Source organism: Chelonoidis abingdonii, chromosome 5, assembly GCF_003597395.2.
Source record: "Chelonoidis abingdonii isolate Lonesome George chromosome 5, CheloAbing_2.0, whole genome shotgun sequence".
Taxonomy (NCBI): Eukaryota; Metazoa; Chordata; order Testudines; family Testudinidae; genus Chelonoidis; species Chelonoidis abingdonii.
The window spans coordinates 53,613,788-53,631,148 of record NC_133773.1 but is presented as its reverse complement, the minus strand read 5'-3'; the positions used below and the strand labels follow the sequence as shown (position 1 = coordinate 53,631,148).

The 17,361-nt window shown below is 43.3% G+C and overlaps 1 protein-coding gene and 1 long non-coding RNA gene across 2 annotated transcripts in view; one reads left to right on the top strand and one right to left on the bottom strand.

Moving 5' to 3' along the window:
- Positions 1-27: 27 nt before the first annotated feature.
- Positions 28-10,709, bottom strand: RAB33B (RAB33B, member RAS oncogene family). Its single transcript, XM_032804440.2, has 2 exons — positions 10,135-10,709; positions 28-3,480 (listed from the first exon to the last, which is right to left on the bottom strand). Exons 1-2 carry the CDS (start codon positions 10,372-10,374, stop codon positions 3,037-3,039), a joined length of 684 nt encoding a protein of 227 aa, XP_032660331.1. The 5' UTR covers positions 10,375-10,709; the 3' UTR covers positions 28-3,036.
- LOC116838888 (uncharacterized) overlaps positions 10,140-17,361 on the top strand; it is a 39,739-nt gene continuing 32,517 nt past the window's right edge. The window contains exon 1 of the long non-coding RNA XR_004377002.2: positions 10,140-10,230. This is a non-coding gene — a long non-coding RNA (uncharacterized LOC116838888). The remainder of the gene's footprint in view (positions 10,231-17,361) is intronic.

Here is a 17,361-nt window from a genome sequence, read left to right as displayed (position 1 = left end):
CTCCATATAATACAAATGAAGACCATGGACATTATTTATGGCAAAGCCAGTTTATTAGGTTGCTGGGGTTGTGCCAGTGTTATTGTTTGTTTATAAAAACAGACAAAATAACATTTTATTTTGGTAGGATGAAAATACATATACAAAATATTCAGTACCTTTGACATCCTTTCTGTGAGTAGAACATTACTACAGCAAGTGAGGAAGCATACTGGATCCTGTATTCGGGACCACAGTCTCTAGGGCAGAAAGATCAAAACATGCTTGGTGCTGAAAAGACTAGATTATATAGCTAAACATTATTTCTTGTAGTTATCATTCAGGGCCCTTATTTACAAATTGTAAGTAATTTGCTTAAATAAAACTTATGATAGATTCCCAGCTGCTTATTACTGAGAGCTGAACATTTATATTGTGTCTACATGATTTATTGCCTTACTTTCAGTCCTCTGATTTTGGAATATTAAAAAATAAAAAAAGTAAGATTAGAAAGTTTGAAATACTTAATACTATACAAACACTTCAGATCAGTCCTTTGAAAGAGGATTAAGGACATGAGTGGAAAAAAAAATCCTCCAGGAGGACTGTAAACCATATTTATTTGTAATACTACAAATACATTTAAGATCAATCCCTTCTTAAAAGTCATTAAGGTCCCTAGTGTTAAAAAGCTGATTATTTCTAGGACTATAAATCAAATTCTCTTTAAGGTCTGAAAAAGATAAAAACAGAGTTCCCTTTTTCAAGTATTGCATAAATAAAATTGTCACAGTTGTGGCTTTACAAAAATAGTTGGTTGGTTTCAAAATGAAAAAAAAATCCTAAAAATCCTTAATCCCAATATGATTAGGCCAAATAGATCTTTCTAAATCTAGAACAAAGCCAGTGGATTTTCTCCTTCACGAACGCAGCGTTTTACAGAATAATTACATCCTTTATTACTTTCATAGTTTGGTTAATAGAATTTACTTGTTTCAGTTATTTACTATACTATAATATGACCATCAGGATAATAGTAGACAAAGCTCTAAAATGATCTTTGTGTTTAATTTCCAGTCAGCATCCTACAATACACATCGTAAGCAGAGTTCCTTATTTTTAAGTTTTTTCTGTGAACATGTAATAATCAAGAACACTATTGTTAGATCACTGCAGATGAATGTTATCTGAATTAAGTTCCATGGCTTACATTCCCTTTTGATGTAACCATACATTATGTGCAATGCAGAATGCTTTCCAATATGAAACATGACCTTCAAACAAGCATACAAAAAACAACTGAAATGAAACGCTTGCAATACCAAGCAAAGCAAGAGGAAGCAGAGGATTCTAAAAATCCAACCCAGTTCACCTTACTTCTCCAAAAGAACTCTAAGGGGCTACTCAAGCAGGATTTAACCTGAAGATCTATTAAGGAAAATCTGTTTGAGGATGAACAAAATGACACGGTAGGTCTTCTCCATACTTAATTTATATGATTCTGTACTTACACGTTTTAAAGGATTTCCAGTTTCTCTGTTCTTTAAAGAGAATATATCATTCTACTATAATAGTGGGCATGAACTGAACACTATTTGGAAGTTTGTCACCAAGTTCAATTACAGAACATCTGTCTTCATATTTTTCCTGTCAGAGGCCAGTTTACTACCATTAAAACATAGTGGCCTTGTCACTTTCAAAAGCTAAGGCACAGGTCTGTATGTGGCCATTGGGGATCAGAACTAGCACTTTTTCCAAAATACTTTAGTTCCTAAAATGCATAATAAGTTTCCTCTTCAAAATTACTTGTTCAGATTTTAAAAACAAAACGCAAGTCAGTACTTGTTTCTCTCAACCTGGCTCAAATTTTAGACTACAGGAGTACATTTATTTACCTTGAGATACACAATTCAGAGATAGCATATGTTCTTAAATGATCCAAGTGAAGAAATCTGAATTAGGCTGGAAGTTGTCATGATCGTTATGGCTGTCGATATTAGCTTGCCATCAGACATGTACAATACACCATAAAATTATGCTATTTTGATGGGGGGGGGGAAGAAACATGCTGCAGAGTGATAGTTCTAACTCTACAACTATTCAAGTGTTGCGTGAAGTTGAACTTTTTCACTGAAATCATAGGAGCAACATGAGCTCATGTGATGTTACTGCATAACAACATTCTCCAAACCCAATTCACTTTCTATGAGAGCAGTTTGATTTAGCTCTCCTCCTTATTCTGCAGCATATGAGTGCAGGAAATCCTGAATCAAATTAGAAATCTGGATCCTCCCTCAAATCCCATCCCTGTGCTCTAACCAAACTATCTTTCATAAGAAGGATGCATGTGGGATAAAAATGTGCAAATTAAAAAGAATGTATCATGTTTTAGGCTTTAAATAACTATCTGAGGGCAAGGACAATCTGTAGATTCTACCCCCTTTGCCACGTATGAATAGCCAGGATTTGAGGTGAAATGACAAACTGAGACCAATGGTGTTCCCCCACATTCACATTCTAGGTTGATCTTTATTGATGCCCCTCCGTTCACAGCACACATCTACAGCTATAGTTGCTTTGAGATGCAGTGGAAATGGGTAAGTCTTCTGTGTCATTATCCCAGACACCCATAAAACTAACACTTCGCAACACTCATCCTCTGCGAGCCAAAGATGTGAGTTCTTTGGCTACCCCAAAACTCTGGTATAATGCAGGAGAACCAATGAAATGCTAACCAAAAATAAACAACAAAAATAAACAAACTGGATTATTACCCATACCAGCAGTGATGGAAATGCTTTCAAGCAGCAAGTACCTTAAGTGAACTTGCTGCATCAAAGCTTCATTTGAAAGTCTATTTTTCTGTATATGTACAGTGAAGCTTCAGTAATTGAGCTAGCACAAAGTGCAGAGATACGAGTGTGGCACATCTACACAAGAAAAACTCACATTAAAGTGCCAAAGAGATCATACATAATTGATACTAAAACCTGCCAAGATCATATTTTTAGAGTATTTGCAAACAAGACGAGGTGATAACTGCGTGAACACTGTGATCTAACACCAGCAGGTCATGGCAGGTTTTGGCTCAGGCTTTAAATGTATCTTATCGTTATCTGGGGGTTGACTAAGCATTAATGGCTTGTGGCTCTTCAACTTATGAGCCAGTGTCATAAATATGGCTTCCACATGGTCATTGTCATTGGGGTTTTTAGCAGAAGTTTCAAACAGTGGCATACTGTGAGTATCAGCAAACTTCTGAGCCAAGTCCGTAGGCACCTGAATAGCACTTCTCAGGTCACATTTATTTCCAACAAGAATCCGTGGTATATCACTGGCAAGCAAGTGCTGTTTGCATTCTTCTATCCATGATGGCAGACTATGAAAACTGGCAATGTTGGTCATATCATACACAAACACAACAGCGTGTACATTCCTATAGTAGTGCTGCACCATGCTCTTTCTGAAGCGCTCCTGTCCTGCTGTATCCCACAGCTGGATCTAAAAGGGCAAAAAGGAACAGAGAAAACAAAAGCAGAACTGATTTCAATTCATGCTGGACAATGATATAAATCATTCCTAACTATGAAAGCCACATAGGTCATCTCTGTATTAGTCATATTGTGAAGTTTACTTCTTGAAGAAAATTCTATTGCTCTTCACCACAGTTTTTGAAGGTTACAAAATGTTAAGTAAATACTGTTTTCAGAGCCACCTGTTCATAATTAAAGATATGAAAAAATTAGTGTTGTGTTTAGCTTGATCACTGACACTGATATTTTGTAAAATCTTACATCAAAGAATATTGGAATCTGCAGTAATAAAAGCCTTTTTTTTTTTTTTTTTGAAGTAGCAACAAACATACATCTCTCAGCACACTTGTTATTTTGCTGAAGAGAGTTTCTTCCGCACTGTTAGTACCGAGCTGGTCAGAGGATAGAGCTCTGCATCAGACATGCTTCCACACCTACAGACTTTTCAATAACTGAATCAGGTAACATTTTCAAGGTATGGCCTTCAGGAGATTTGGGGGTTCAGAGTTAGACATGCATAAAGCCAAGTTATCCACAATGGCAGATAACCGTATAGCTTGACTAGTTAACTGTAAATGTGTCATTCCCCTCTTTTTTTTTTTACATTTTTACATACTTTTGTCAGTAGTGTACATAAAGAACAGAAAGTAGAGAAACTGAACTCTGGAACAAGTTCCCACCATGTCTATCCACACTGAAAGTGGACTTCCTTTGTGCTCTATAATTTAATTTTGGTCAACATCAGGAGATCAAATTGGACTAATATTTTTTCTTCCTTTAGTTTCCTCAGAAGTTCCTCTGGAAAAACTACTTCTTACAGCATAAAAAACAGATTTTCTATTTGTAACCTTGTTTGTTTACTTTGTGCACTTTATAACACTTTTTTAAGATGTGAAAAATGTTTGCAAAAATTTTTCACATCTCAATAAGGGAAAGTAATATTTTCAAAATAAGATGATGTAACCATAAACCATAAAATTTGGCAGGGATTGATTAAGGTGCAAGTGTAGTACTGGAAACTAATTTTTTTTTTTCATTGACTAGGTTTTATACGTGCATCCCTTTAAATTTCTTTAGTTTATACAGCATTTCTTTATAAAAATGCCAATAAAATGTTTTTTTTACAACTAAGAGTCTGATTGTGCAGGAACTAGAACTCTTAAGAGGTCAATGGCACTTGACTTTCAGACTCACTACAAAGCTATGAGATGCAGTATGTGGAATAATATCTTATGCTGTTGCTAATAAAAATGTCCAGTTTAAATTTACTATTTAAAGTTACTTACAATAAAATTGTACATGGTACCATATGCTTTAGCTATGGGAACATTCAGTTATGGGGCAACTGGACTGAGCATAAATGAGAGATCACTTGATATGTCACATTTTATGCTGTTACTTCAGTGTTTCTCTTAACTGCTTTCCTGATATATGCAGAGTATTATTGGAAAGGAGCCTATTATTGCAATTAGCACCTGAATTAAATGCAAGAAAGCTATTTTTAAAATTATTTCACTTTCCTTCTCCCTCCACTTCCCAATTATCATAGTGATTTGCAATTAAGGCTCAGAGAAAGAACATGGCAGTCTCAAGAATCCTCTTCTGAAAGGAACTGGCTGAATCATGAGATTAGGCTATCAGCTTTACACCTCTAACACACTAGTTTAAATCAAAACCAGGCTAGTGTTGACCAATAAGTTGTCCTCTGAATAGACATCCTACACAAGTTGGCAGGTTAAGTCCATTTCCTAAAGAAGAAGTACCAGCTTCATTATAGGCAGATAAGGTTGCCCAACACTTTCCATTAGAAGACTCTGTTTGTAGTTACTTATAATTTTGCCAAATTTTAGTTAATAGGGCTGAAATTTTCCATGCCAGCTTGCTAAGGCTGAACTTTTTGAGGTTTCAATTAAAACTGTTCAAGCTGTTTCTGAGAAAGATTAGTGAAAAATATTTTGTCCATGTTACAAAATAAAAATCTTACAACTGTTCCATTAAGAAACGCTATTACTTCCATGCTTTGTAACAGAGATTTGAAATTTGGAGGAAGAAGGGGGAAGGGCTTCCCCCTGGTATCAGAGATGTGCATTTTGCCGTTTCTGGAAATTCACACAAAACTGGCCAAGTTAGAAACCTCCAAAAAATTCCAAGCAGCACATGCTCAGTAGAGGTTAGAAAGAGCTTTGCTGCTCAATTCTCCCAAGATTCTACCTGCTCTGAGCATGCTCCATGCCCACAGTGCAACAGAGAACATTCCCCTGGGCTACAGGGGCTGAATAGGACTGCCCCTGCAACTGTTTCTCCCCACTTCCATTGTAGTAAGCAGGCACCAGGAGCAGCAGACTCCTTGCTGTCAATTCTCCCACATTGGCACCAAGGGAGTGTGAGAAGGACACCACCTGACTCAAATGCAAAGGGAGCAAGGAGGCTGCATTGCTCTTGCCAAAGCTATACCTGTTTTGTGACTAAATACAACTGGATACCTAAATAATTTTTTTTCACTACAGTTTAAGGACCTCAATCTGGTATCTTTCTCTAAGACAAAGTTCACTAAACAACAGAACAGGGAGAGGATTCTCAGCTGAAGTCAATGGAGTTCTGACAATCCACTCTAGCTGAGGACCCACCCTGTTCTCTCTTACCCTTCATTTTTCCCAGAGGCTGGTTCAGAGGAAGTTATTTTTAATGGATATTTCTCATCTTTCCTGGGATCTGATTCTAGAGATTTGGCAAGAAAGCCTGAAAAGCCAAAAGATTTATGGAGGGTTTTCTTCAACTCAAAATAATGGCCGGTAAAATAGATAGTTCCTATGCAGGGACAGAATATGGCTGAGGAGTTACAGAACAGCCTTAAGATACACTATTAGAACACTAGATTTTAAAATTGACTTATTTACTTGGGCACGTGCAGAACCTGGAGAAACTCTCCCCCCAAAAGTGGAAATTACAAAGACTATACTAAGTGATAAGAAAGTGAAAGTGACGATTTGGAGCGAAGAGACAACCCAGAGCATTAAGATTGTTCACTGATGCACTAGAAAAGGGGAAAAAAGTTTTATGAGAAGCTGCAATTTAAGGACAGTTTGTTTACTTGCAGCTATTTAGACTGTGGACCTGAAATTTATGAATTTACAATTATGTTTTTATATATATACTCTTGATATGTTAGATCATGAAGCAGGTAAGTGGCTTTCTGTATCTCTAGTGCTGCACAAAGTTTTTCACTTTTTATATATGCATTTCCTCTGTTAGCCAGTCAACTCTTATAGACACCCCAGTATTTATATGAGATTCTGCAGACTGTAGTCTGAGTGCTTTTTGTACTTTCCCCCTCCCTTGCTTCTCCCAAACACAGTACAGGTGATTAAAACACACTTTGAAAAATGCATATTGGTGGACTGATATTGAGACTATGATTCCATCATAATTTAAATAAACTGTCCATCAAGGGGTTGCATTTTTGTTCGAAGTATGATGCAGCCAAGACCCCCTTTGGACATTACATCTGAGGCAAAAAAACCAACAACATGATAAAACTACTGAAGCTGAGGGATAGGTATTTAAACAATATGCTGACTTAACATCCTCCCCCACAAAGCTAAACTAAAGAGACTTGGAGTTGAATTAGAGGGGATGAGTATTCTTAAAAGAGGTTTCTTCACCATGAACAATTTGTATGCATTATTTACACCAACTAAAAAGTATAAATGGCCTTTTGATTAAGACAGTTCATTTATTTCTCTGCACCTCATTTTGCTTTGCAAATCAGTGAAGCGCTCTAAGGCATGGGATATGATTTATGGGATTTCCTCCTTTTTATTTCATTTGTGTCATTATTTACCTCAATTAAATAAAGAGGTAAGACAATGGGTTTTGATTGCTCAAATCAAATAGATGAGAAGTTAAAATTCAGAAGACCCTCATTTTCTGAGATAATTGCCTACCCCTGCACTAAAGCTATGGCACACGTGCCAAAGGCGGCACACGAGCTGATTTTCAGTGGCAGTCACGCTGCCTGGGTCCTGGCCACTGGTCTGGGGGGGCTCTGCATTTTAATTTAATTTTAAATGAAGTGTCTTAAACATTTTAAAAACCTTATTTACTTTACATACAACAACAGTTTAGTTATACATTATAGACTTAGAGAAAGAGACTTTTTAAAAACATTAAAATGTATTACTGGCACGCGAAACCTTAAATTAGTGTGAATAAATGAAGACTTGCACAACACTTCTGAAAGGTTGCCGCCCCCTGCTTTAGTGCATATATCACATCTAAGCATTGCTGCTTCAAAAAGACCTAAAAGTAATCAAGTCATTAGTCTACAATACAAATGTAACATGAACACTGGCTCCCCCTGTATTTTTTTTAAATTCCCAGGTAAGAAAATCCTGTAGAAAAGAATTATGCCTGTGTTACTACCAATGACACAGCATTTCCACAGCTGCAGGGGAAGTGCTCAGTGCATGAGTAGCCAGCAAAAGACCAATCCTCCTCTCCTCCAGGTAGCTGGATAAGAACAGCCGAGAGGAAGGGGATAGTAAACCCTTCCAGAGTAACAAGGGAAGAATTCTATTTTTAGCAGCTCATCTAGGGCACAGCAAGAACAGCAGCCATGCCTACTGTAAGAGAGCTCTGCAAAACACTCCTGCTGTGAACATGGCTTATACCAGTAAAGCTGTGCTTTTACTAGCATAGCCTACTTCCCCCCACAGTGAAACAAGCTATAATGGTAAAAGCAGTTTTGCTGGTACAACCATGTCTGCACTAGAGGCTTTTGCCAGCATGGCTACTGTTGGTCAGAGATCTCACCTCTTCACACCAGGGACTGACCTGCTGGCATGACTATACACCTGTAGTGTAGACATGGCTTAATAGATTGATTAGGCTCATGAGTTTCCTTCTCTGCTGCTCCAGCAGGCATTGCTTGAGAGGTGTTACTACCATATACAAGAAAATAAGTGGGCAGGAGCCAGAAAACTGAGAAATGGGTTGAGTTTAGGTAATAAAAAAAAAGAAAAAGAAGAGAAGAAATATAAGAAGTTGGGGTCCTATGGATGTGTACAGTATGATTGCACATGGAACCCTTCCTGCATGTGGCAATCCCTTGGCAGCCAGAACACTGGGACTCATCATAGCAAGTGGAAAAGACTTAATTAGAGCAGATCATCATACAGCTTCATGGGAATAGGATGAACGGAAGGAGTCTCCTGATTAAGAAGGTGGAGGACTGAAGGAACTGGTGTCCCCTGTACGTAGCCTCCTTTAAAAAAATATGTACTGTAATACTATGGCCCTATGACCTACTAGAAACATCTCAGAATTGAAAACCAGGTTGGATCCCCCACATTTCCTCAGCACCTATGAATACTTTATCAACAGTAAACACATCCACCACTTACATGGTACTATTGGGTTTCGGGGAAGAGATGAGGGACAATATCCCTTTAGAAGTGAGAAAGAGATGTGATCTAGCTATGCAACCTGCCATATTCCAATGCTCAATTTTCCTCCTTTCTGCCCCTAGCTGTGTGACAATCTGAATGAAGTACATCTGTCATCGAAGAACATTACATTGATTGTTAAAAACTGACACTGAACACCTTGAGTTAACCTGTAAAATAGCCACAGTATCTCACACCTCTCCACTGTTTTGTTATTAGATACATCCTTCATGTTCTGATATAGAATATTTGTAGAGTTCTCACTGTTGTTAAGTTGGTTGCATCAGAAATGATAAATCTTGAAATTGACACTAGAAATAAAGTGTCCCAGTAAACAGAATTTTATCTTCTCCCCCTCTTGCACATCACCTTTGGGATTTATATCTGAATTACAAAAGAAGCTTAATTTGGGAAACATTTCAGACCACTGTCAGACTAACTTGACAGCCTTAAATCCAAATGTACATTCCAGAACAGTGGCACACACTCACATGGCGTGAATGTTTGCATTTTACAGGGAAGATTGGTGGTGCATCACTGTTAACATGTATCTAAAGCAAAGTCACAGTAAAAACTGACATCTCTCCCAGTAGATAAGTTTGGAAATCAAGACACTTTTTAAAGGGCTAGTCTTGTCCTTTTTAAGACCAGTCAGCGACCAAGCTAAGGGGTTGTCAGTTTCGTTACACCAGTGTACGTGTCTAATACTGAAAAGGGATTGTGCACAAACCACAATGATCGGACTTCTATAATATGGTCCCCTGATGCTTTGCTATTGAGATATGACCCGAAGAGACTACAGATCCCAGCATGCAAGAGTCCAGCTTCAACTAGGCGGCATGACAGCCCCTTACGCTGGGCTTTAAGCTGTTCAGGCTGCCGCTCTGCACGGAGGACGGCAGCTCCCACTGAGCCTATCAGACAATTAGCCCGACGGCAATAGGAGCCCCAGAGCAGCCGCATTCACTCGCCGGGAGCCGACAGCCCAGAGGGCAACACGGGGGGGGGGCGGACTGCCCTGAAGCCCCGATGCCAGGAGGGAGCCGCTGCCATCGGGGTGTCAGGGCCGGAGGGGGAGCGGGCGGGGCCGGGTGCCACACTGGGGCAGGACGGGAGGTCACGGCGGCAGGAGGCCCGGGTGTTCGTGCGGAGCCGAGCACAGCAGGGCCCGGCGGTACCTTGATGCGCTCCCCGTCGATGGTGACGGCGCGCTCGCGGAAGTCCACGCCGATGGTGGCCTCCGTGCGCTCCGGGAAGCGGCCCGCGCAGAAGCGGTAGGTCAGGCAGGTTTTGCCCACGTTCGAGTCCCCGATCACAATGATCTTGAAGATGCGGGAGCGCGCAGGGGGCAGCCCCCCAGGGCCCGCGCCGGAGTAGCTCAGCTCCAGCGAGGACTCCAGATCGGCTGCCGCCTCCATGCTCCTCCCGGGGGCCCGGATGGAACGGTTCGGGGACGGAGCCCCCGCCCTCGCGCGCGCGCCCGTGCGCGCGCCCACCCGTTAGCTTCAGCGCGGCTCCTCACTGGCGCGCGCTCATTGCGCCCTCACCTCGCCGCGGCAGGCCAAGGATCGGAGTAACAAGGTCCGCCTGCCCCCCCCCCCCCCCCCCCGCAGGCGCCCGGCACGTTACCAGTGATTTGCCCACTCCTCCATCAGGGCGAGGGACCGGCCTCTGAATTCGGCGGGATTAAGGAGACCTTCCCGCGACCCTCTCTCTCGGTCAGCGGACGCAGCAACTGGTATTAGAAATATCGGAGCGAGAAGTGGATTAGGCGCGCGGGCCGGTGCCGGCCCTTCCGCTAATAGTGGGTGGTGTAGGCGCTGCCGCTGCGAGTTTGAGAGTAGGACGCGGGGTAACACGCGGGCCCGCCGTAGGACAGCGTCCCTCCGACGTGCGTCACCACCTGCCGGCGTGCCGTCCGCGCAGAACGCCGGTTGCGAGCCGGCCGCACCGTCCGTCCCGCTGGATAGCTCCGGTGGTCGGTGACAGTTCTCGATGAAATAACGCGCTCCAAGCCTTCCGGGCTGGTTGGCTCCGCTAAGGCTTGCGCAACTTTCCGGGAATTAATAGATTATGTTCATAGCCTGACCTCCTCCAGGAATAACGGCCAACCCTATCTGCCCGCGCCACAGACCATGCCCTCGTGTCAGGGGGCTCCCATGCAAAGTCGGGCCGAGGATCTTCATATCAAAAGCTTGCTACTGAATTCTCTCAGCAAATCTTTATACTTACTAAATTCTGCACACCAAAACATTCCTTGGGAGTTGTTGGAAACTTTTGGTTCTTGAAATACTGACTTTCAGAGAACTCTTTTGCTAGGTACTTTTATCTGCAACATAAAGAGAGTGCACAATGTGTATTTACTTTTTAAATTGGATAAACCACTTCAGACTCCGTTAATGATCCTCTGCTGAGGAATCTTCATTATACCAAAAACTGCTGATGCGTTGGACTGACTGACTTGAGGTAGAAGTGAGGGAGGGGAGAGGTGGTGGGGGTGTGTATGTGTGTGTGTGTTCTACAACTTGAAATTCCTGAAAACCCTATCTCAAACTTGGGGGGGGGGGTCAGGTGTCCGGTTTTCGACCAGAAAGTACAGTCACTGTGGGTTGGATGGGGTGGCAGGGGTTTTGGGGATGTCAGGGGACAGGGGAGTTGGGATGGGACAGGGGTCCTGAGGGGGCAGTCAGGAGAGGGGGGGGGTTGGATGGGGTAGTGGGGGGCAGTCAGGGGCAGGGGATCTGGGGGCAGCTAGGGGACAGGGAGCGGGAGAGGGGTGGATGGGGCAGGCGTCTCGGGGGAGCTGTCGGGGTGAGAAGCAGGGGGGGATTGGATAGGGGCTGGACCACACCTTGTTGTTTGGGGAGCACAGCCTCCCCTAACTGGTCCTCCATACAATTTTGGAAACCCGATGTGGCCCTCAGGCCAAAAAGTTTGCCCGCCTCTGCTTTAGACCATTGAAAGAAACTCCATAGGTCAGTTTGAAAGAAGCTCTGATCTGGAGCCCGGATTACCCTGCTAAAACAAGAGTTTAGCAGCTGTTCAGCATGATTTGACCACACCTCAGTTAACACTGTTTGTTTTGGGAACAGGGCCAAATTGTGTTATAATTAGATTTCAGTTGCTGAGTTCTAAACAGTGCTTTACAGCACTGCAACTTTCTCGGGTGTGAAAAAACATCCCCTGGGCGCAGCAACTTATAGCGCTGTAAAGCACCAGTGTAAACAGTATCCCAGCGCTGTAAACTAATCCCCATGGGGAGGTGGAGTACCTGCAGCACTGGGAGAGCTCTACCCCAGCGCTGGTGCCGCGACCACACTCGCACTTCAAAGCGCTGCTGCAGGAGTGCTCCCGCGGCAGCGCTTTGAAGTTGCAAGTGTAGCCATACCCATAAATAGTTTTTATGTCAGCATCTATCAGATTCTTCAATTACAGTATCCGCAGGCCATCTAGTGGCCACAGAATTTTTGACTCAATTCTAATTTTACAGCAATTGGGTGATCTCCCCACAATTCGCCCTTAAATGCTTTGTCAGCAAGCTCTCTTTGGAGATGAGGGAGAAGCCAGTAATCTAAACCTCTGTTTTATTGGCAACGAGGTCAACAGAAGTATCAACATTAGATGTTCTTGACATTGGGAGTGGAAGTGGTAAGAGAGCCTGATTTTTCTTTTAATCCATGTACTAGTTGTCATTGCAGAGTAACTCAGCAATTCTCCCCTTGTGTGGCCCTCTTCAGGAGTTCCAGTCAGGACCTCAGCCATCGCCTGTCTCTGGGCAAGGGCCTTTGTCCCACTCCCCTCTGAAGGAAGGTGGGCTTAATGCTGCACAGTTTCCTGCTGGATGCCTCCAGCAAGCCAGTCTGCCTATGGGTTTGTCTACACTTTCCGTGCTGTAGTGGCACAGCTGCACCAATGTAGTGCATAGTGAAAGAAAACTAAGCCAGTGTAGCGCTTAGTGAAGACATTACCTACGCTGACAGCACTGGTACTCCACCCCTCCAAGATGTAGTAACTATATTGATGGGAGGAGCCTTCTCATCGACATAGCACTATCTACAGTGGGATGCAGGTCGGTATAACTGTTGCTCAGAGGTGTGGATTTTCCATACCCCTGAGCAGTGGTGAGCTGGAGCTGGTTTGCACCAGTTTGCAAGAGCCGGTTGTTAAATTTAGAAGCCGGTATAGAACCAGTTGTTAAACGGGCCGGCGGGTAGGCAAACTCCAGTCCGCGGGCCACATCCAGCCCGTCGGACAGTCCTGTCCGGGCCGCCTTAGCTTCTAGCTGGGAAGGCTCCCCCGCTTCCTTCCCCCCTCACAGAGCCCCAGCGCGCCACGCCGCCAGCGCCAGCACTCTGGGCAGCTTGGCAGCTCCTGCCACTTTGAGCGGCATGGTAAGGGGGTGGGGTTGTGAGTTCCAGCGGACCGCACCGCATCCGTACATGCTGCCCAGAGCAGCATGGTAAGGGTGCCAGGCTGGGGCTGGGAGGAGGGGTTGGAGAAGGGGCAGGGAGCGGTTGGAGGGGGCGGAGGTTCTAGGGGGGTGGTCGGAACGGGGAATAGGGGGTTGGGTAGGCGTGGGAGTTCCGTGGGTCTGTCCAGGTGATGGGGGTTGGGGTAGGGGCAGTCAGGAGACAGGGAGCGAGGTGAGTTGGGTAGTGGGTGGGGTCCTGGGGAGCAGTTAGGGTGGGGGGTCTTGGGAGGGGTGGTCAGGGGACAAGGAGCAAGAGGTTTGATGGGTTGCAGGTTCTGAGGCGGGCAGTCAGGGGCAGGACGTGGGTTAGGGTTGGATGGGTTGGGGGGAGGGGTTAGGGGAAAAGCAGGCACGTGGGGCTTGTACTCACGGCACGGTTCCCTATCGGGTCTTTGGCAGCACTTCGGCGGTGGGTCCTTCACTTGCTCTGGGTGAAGGACCAGCCACCAAAATGCCTCCGAAAGCCTGGAGCGAGGGAAGACTGCCCCGCCACCGAGGTGCTGCCGAGGACCCGGTAGGGAACCAGTTATTAGGATTTTGGGAGCTCATCACTGCTCGTGACCGATGCAGTTATAGTGACATAAGTTTGTAGCGTAGCCCAGGGCTAAAGGCTTCACTCTTCACTTTAATGACTTTTGAAAAATACGGACCTGCTCTTTATACTCTTGTCAACTAAACTATTAGAAGAGAAAACAGTTTCCTTATCCTCTTAAAATGTAATTCATTTATGGGAGGAAAAGTTTCCACTCCATAAAGGGATACTGTTAATTGGGAAAGTTTTAAGATGGACTAATTTCAAAATCCAAGCTTCACATCTTTATCATGCCATGTATGCACAACTGCTAAAGGTCAGAACACTGTTCCTTGTATGTCTCTTTCAATAAATAATACTGTTTAGTCCATCTGGCAGTTGCATAACAAGATAAAAGTTATGTTTCTATAAGTTATAACTAGACTTATGGGAAATGGGCAGCTTGGGTTTGCAGAGATTCATGGGAATATTTACTTTAGTTTCAGTCTGCTTGGGACCATGCCTGCCTGAGTTTTTGGGTGTTCAAATCAATCCCCAAATTCCAAGCTCAGTCAAAACATCTGCATTTCACTTGATTTTGCATGAAAACCATGCAAATCCAAAACTATATCGTTTTATTGGGAAAGGTATAAATCATCCCAAGTTTGCCTGCGATTTCCCCAACAGGTTTGGAAACTTTAGGCTAAGTTTTAAGATCCTGTGCCTGCTTCCATGAAGTCAATGGCCGAATTCCCATTGACTTCAATGGGTGCAGAATCAGGCACAAAGTTGTGTTGTTTAGAGTTTCATAAGGGTTGCACAATATGAGGCTCTTTCCTCTGTTTTATTTCTTAGCTAAAAACAAATATTTCTAATCTACCTCATCTATAAATTAAGATCAACTAATTTTGGAGATAAACGTGAGGTACCACCATTCATTTGAAAGTGAAATAAACTATTTGGTTTTTTAAGCATCTTTCTAATGTAAGCTTTAACATTTTTTCATTATTTCGGAGCACTTGCACCCAAGGAGTGAAGTTCTGGAACAGCCTTCCAAGGGGGGTAGTGGGGATAAGAAACCTAACTTGTTTCAAGAGTGAGCTTGATAATTTTATGGAGGTGATGGTATTATGAGGTTGCCTGCAATGGCATATGGCTAAGGCAGTGTGTCTGTCATGGAAGTCACGGATTCTGTGACTTTCCGTGACCTCCGTGACTTCTGCAGCGGTCAATGCGGCTGGCTCTGGGGCTGCCTGAGCAGATCAGGCAGCTCCCTGAGCCACAGCCACAGCCCCCACAGTGGCCCCGGACTGCCCCCCCCACAGCCGCCTGGCCCAAGTTTTAGTTAGGAGTATATAGTACAAGTCATGGACAGGTTATAGGCCATGAATGTTTGTTGACTGCCCATGACCTGTCCATGACTTTTACTAAAAATACTAAAAATTGCAGAGAGCTCTGAGTTACTACAGAGAATTCAGTCCAAGAAGTCTGACTGGTGGGTCTTGCCAACATGTTCAGGGTCTAACTGACCTCTATATTTCAGCTTGGGAAGGAATTTTCACCCAGGTCATATTGGCAGAGATCATGGGGTTTGTTTATTTTTTGCCTTCCTCTATAGTGTGTGGCAGTGATGACTTGCTGGTTTGAACTAGAGTAAATGGTGGATTCTCTATAACTTAAAGCTCCCTTGTTTGGGTTGAATAGAGAGCACCTTCTCTAGCAAGGGAAAATTGACTAGTTGTTAATATGGTTGTTTGATAATCTGAATATCTAAAGTCTTATCATGCAGCTAAATTAGGATTTTATTAAGTGGCATGATTGATGACAGTTAATACAGAATCATATTGTGTTCTAGCTACAGCGCTCTGTGAAGATCAGCTTCTGAAAAAAAGATAGTCCAGGCTGAGAAGAAGACATGGCTTTCTTCTGAACTCTGTTTGCCTTTACATTCTATTTATCTAGAGTGATTAAAATAGTTTTGATTGATTGTTACAATATGTTGTATAATCCCAGATATTATACTGAATAGGAGGCAATTTTCCTAAAAGAGAGAACTTTATTAATTGCTGACAATATAGACAATGTACCAGCTGTACCATTATGTACAGATATGTTCATCTTCAAGGTGAAATTTCCCCATTTTGCAGTCTTTTAAACTTATATTATTACTATTTTAATTTTATTGTAGCTGAATTGGCCAGTTGGCACCAAAGCTGTCTTATTAGTAGAAAGAGCATTTTGGCTTCATTTTAAAATAGGCTGAAATCCTAAAACAGTAGAAAAATCATTCTGCTGAGTTGGACTGTGGGGATTATTCTGATTCTTTTGTTAGCATATTTGAGGAGAAAATTACAAAGATAGGGTCAGAGCCTCCTTATTTAAAGGTAACGAATAAGAACAGGATAGGACTGTGTCATAAGTAATTCACAAAACAAATATTGAACCGCACAAAGTACAAACTTATACCCTGGTACTGCAAACTCTTACTTATATACATAGTCCTTGAGATCACTGGCACTACTTACATGAGCAAGGGTTTGTAGTATTTAGTTAAATAATCCATATCAATTCAACCAGTACATCTACTTGATATCAGAGGTTATTTTTTGTATTTCAGTAGCACAGAGAGATCAGAGAAGACAGTTACTTTTTCCATAACTAGTGTTCTTTGAGATGTGTTGTTCATGTCTATTCCACAGTAGGTGTGCGTGCTCGCCGTGTGTACCAATGCCGGAAGTTTTTCCCCTAGCAGTACCCGGGGGGGGGGAGCGCCCCCCATAACCCCTGGAGTGGCGCCTGCCTGCTGTGGTATAAGGGGTGGGGCAGGTGCGTGCTCCCCCACCCTCATTTCTTTCTTGCCAGACAATCCAGCAGCAGGGAAGGAGGGCGGGACGTGGAATAGACATGAGCAACACACATCTCAAAGAACACCAGTTACGGAAAGGTATCGTCTCTTTCTTCTCTGAGTGATTGCTCATGAGTATTCCACAGTAGATGATTCCAAGCTGTATCTGCTGGAGGTGCATAGGAGTCACAAGTTCTCAGGACAGAGTACCGCCCTGCCGAACCCAGCGGCATCCCTGGTTTGGGAGACTATCGCATAGTGCAAGGAGGCCTACAGATGTCCTGAATGGTGACGTGGGCCACAAAGGCAGTGGACGAGGCCTGCAACCCGCATCGAGTGTGCCTTAACAATAGGCAGCAGGGGAACACCTGCCAGCTCATAACAGGAGCAGATGTCCGACTGCGGTACTGCCTTTGAGACGAGGACCGTGGGCGACATCTACCATATCATAAGCATAATTCCTAATTCTGAACCTTAGAGTCCAAAATGTGGGTGCCTGCATGAAACCTCCAAGCTTAATTACCATTTTGGATCTGATAGCGCTGCACCAGCCAAAAATTTCCAGTGTTTGCTCACGC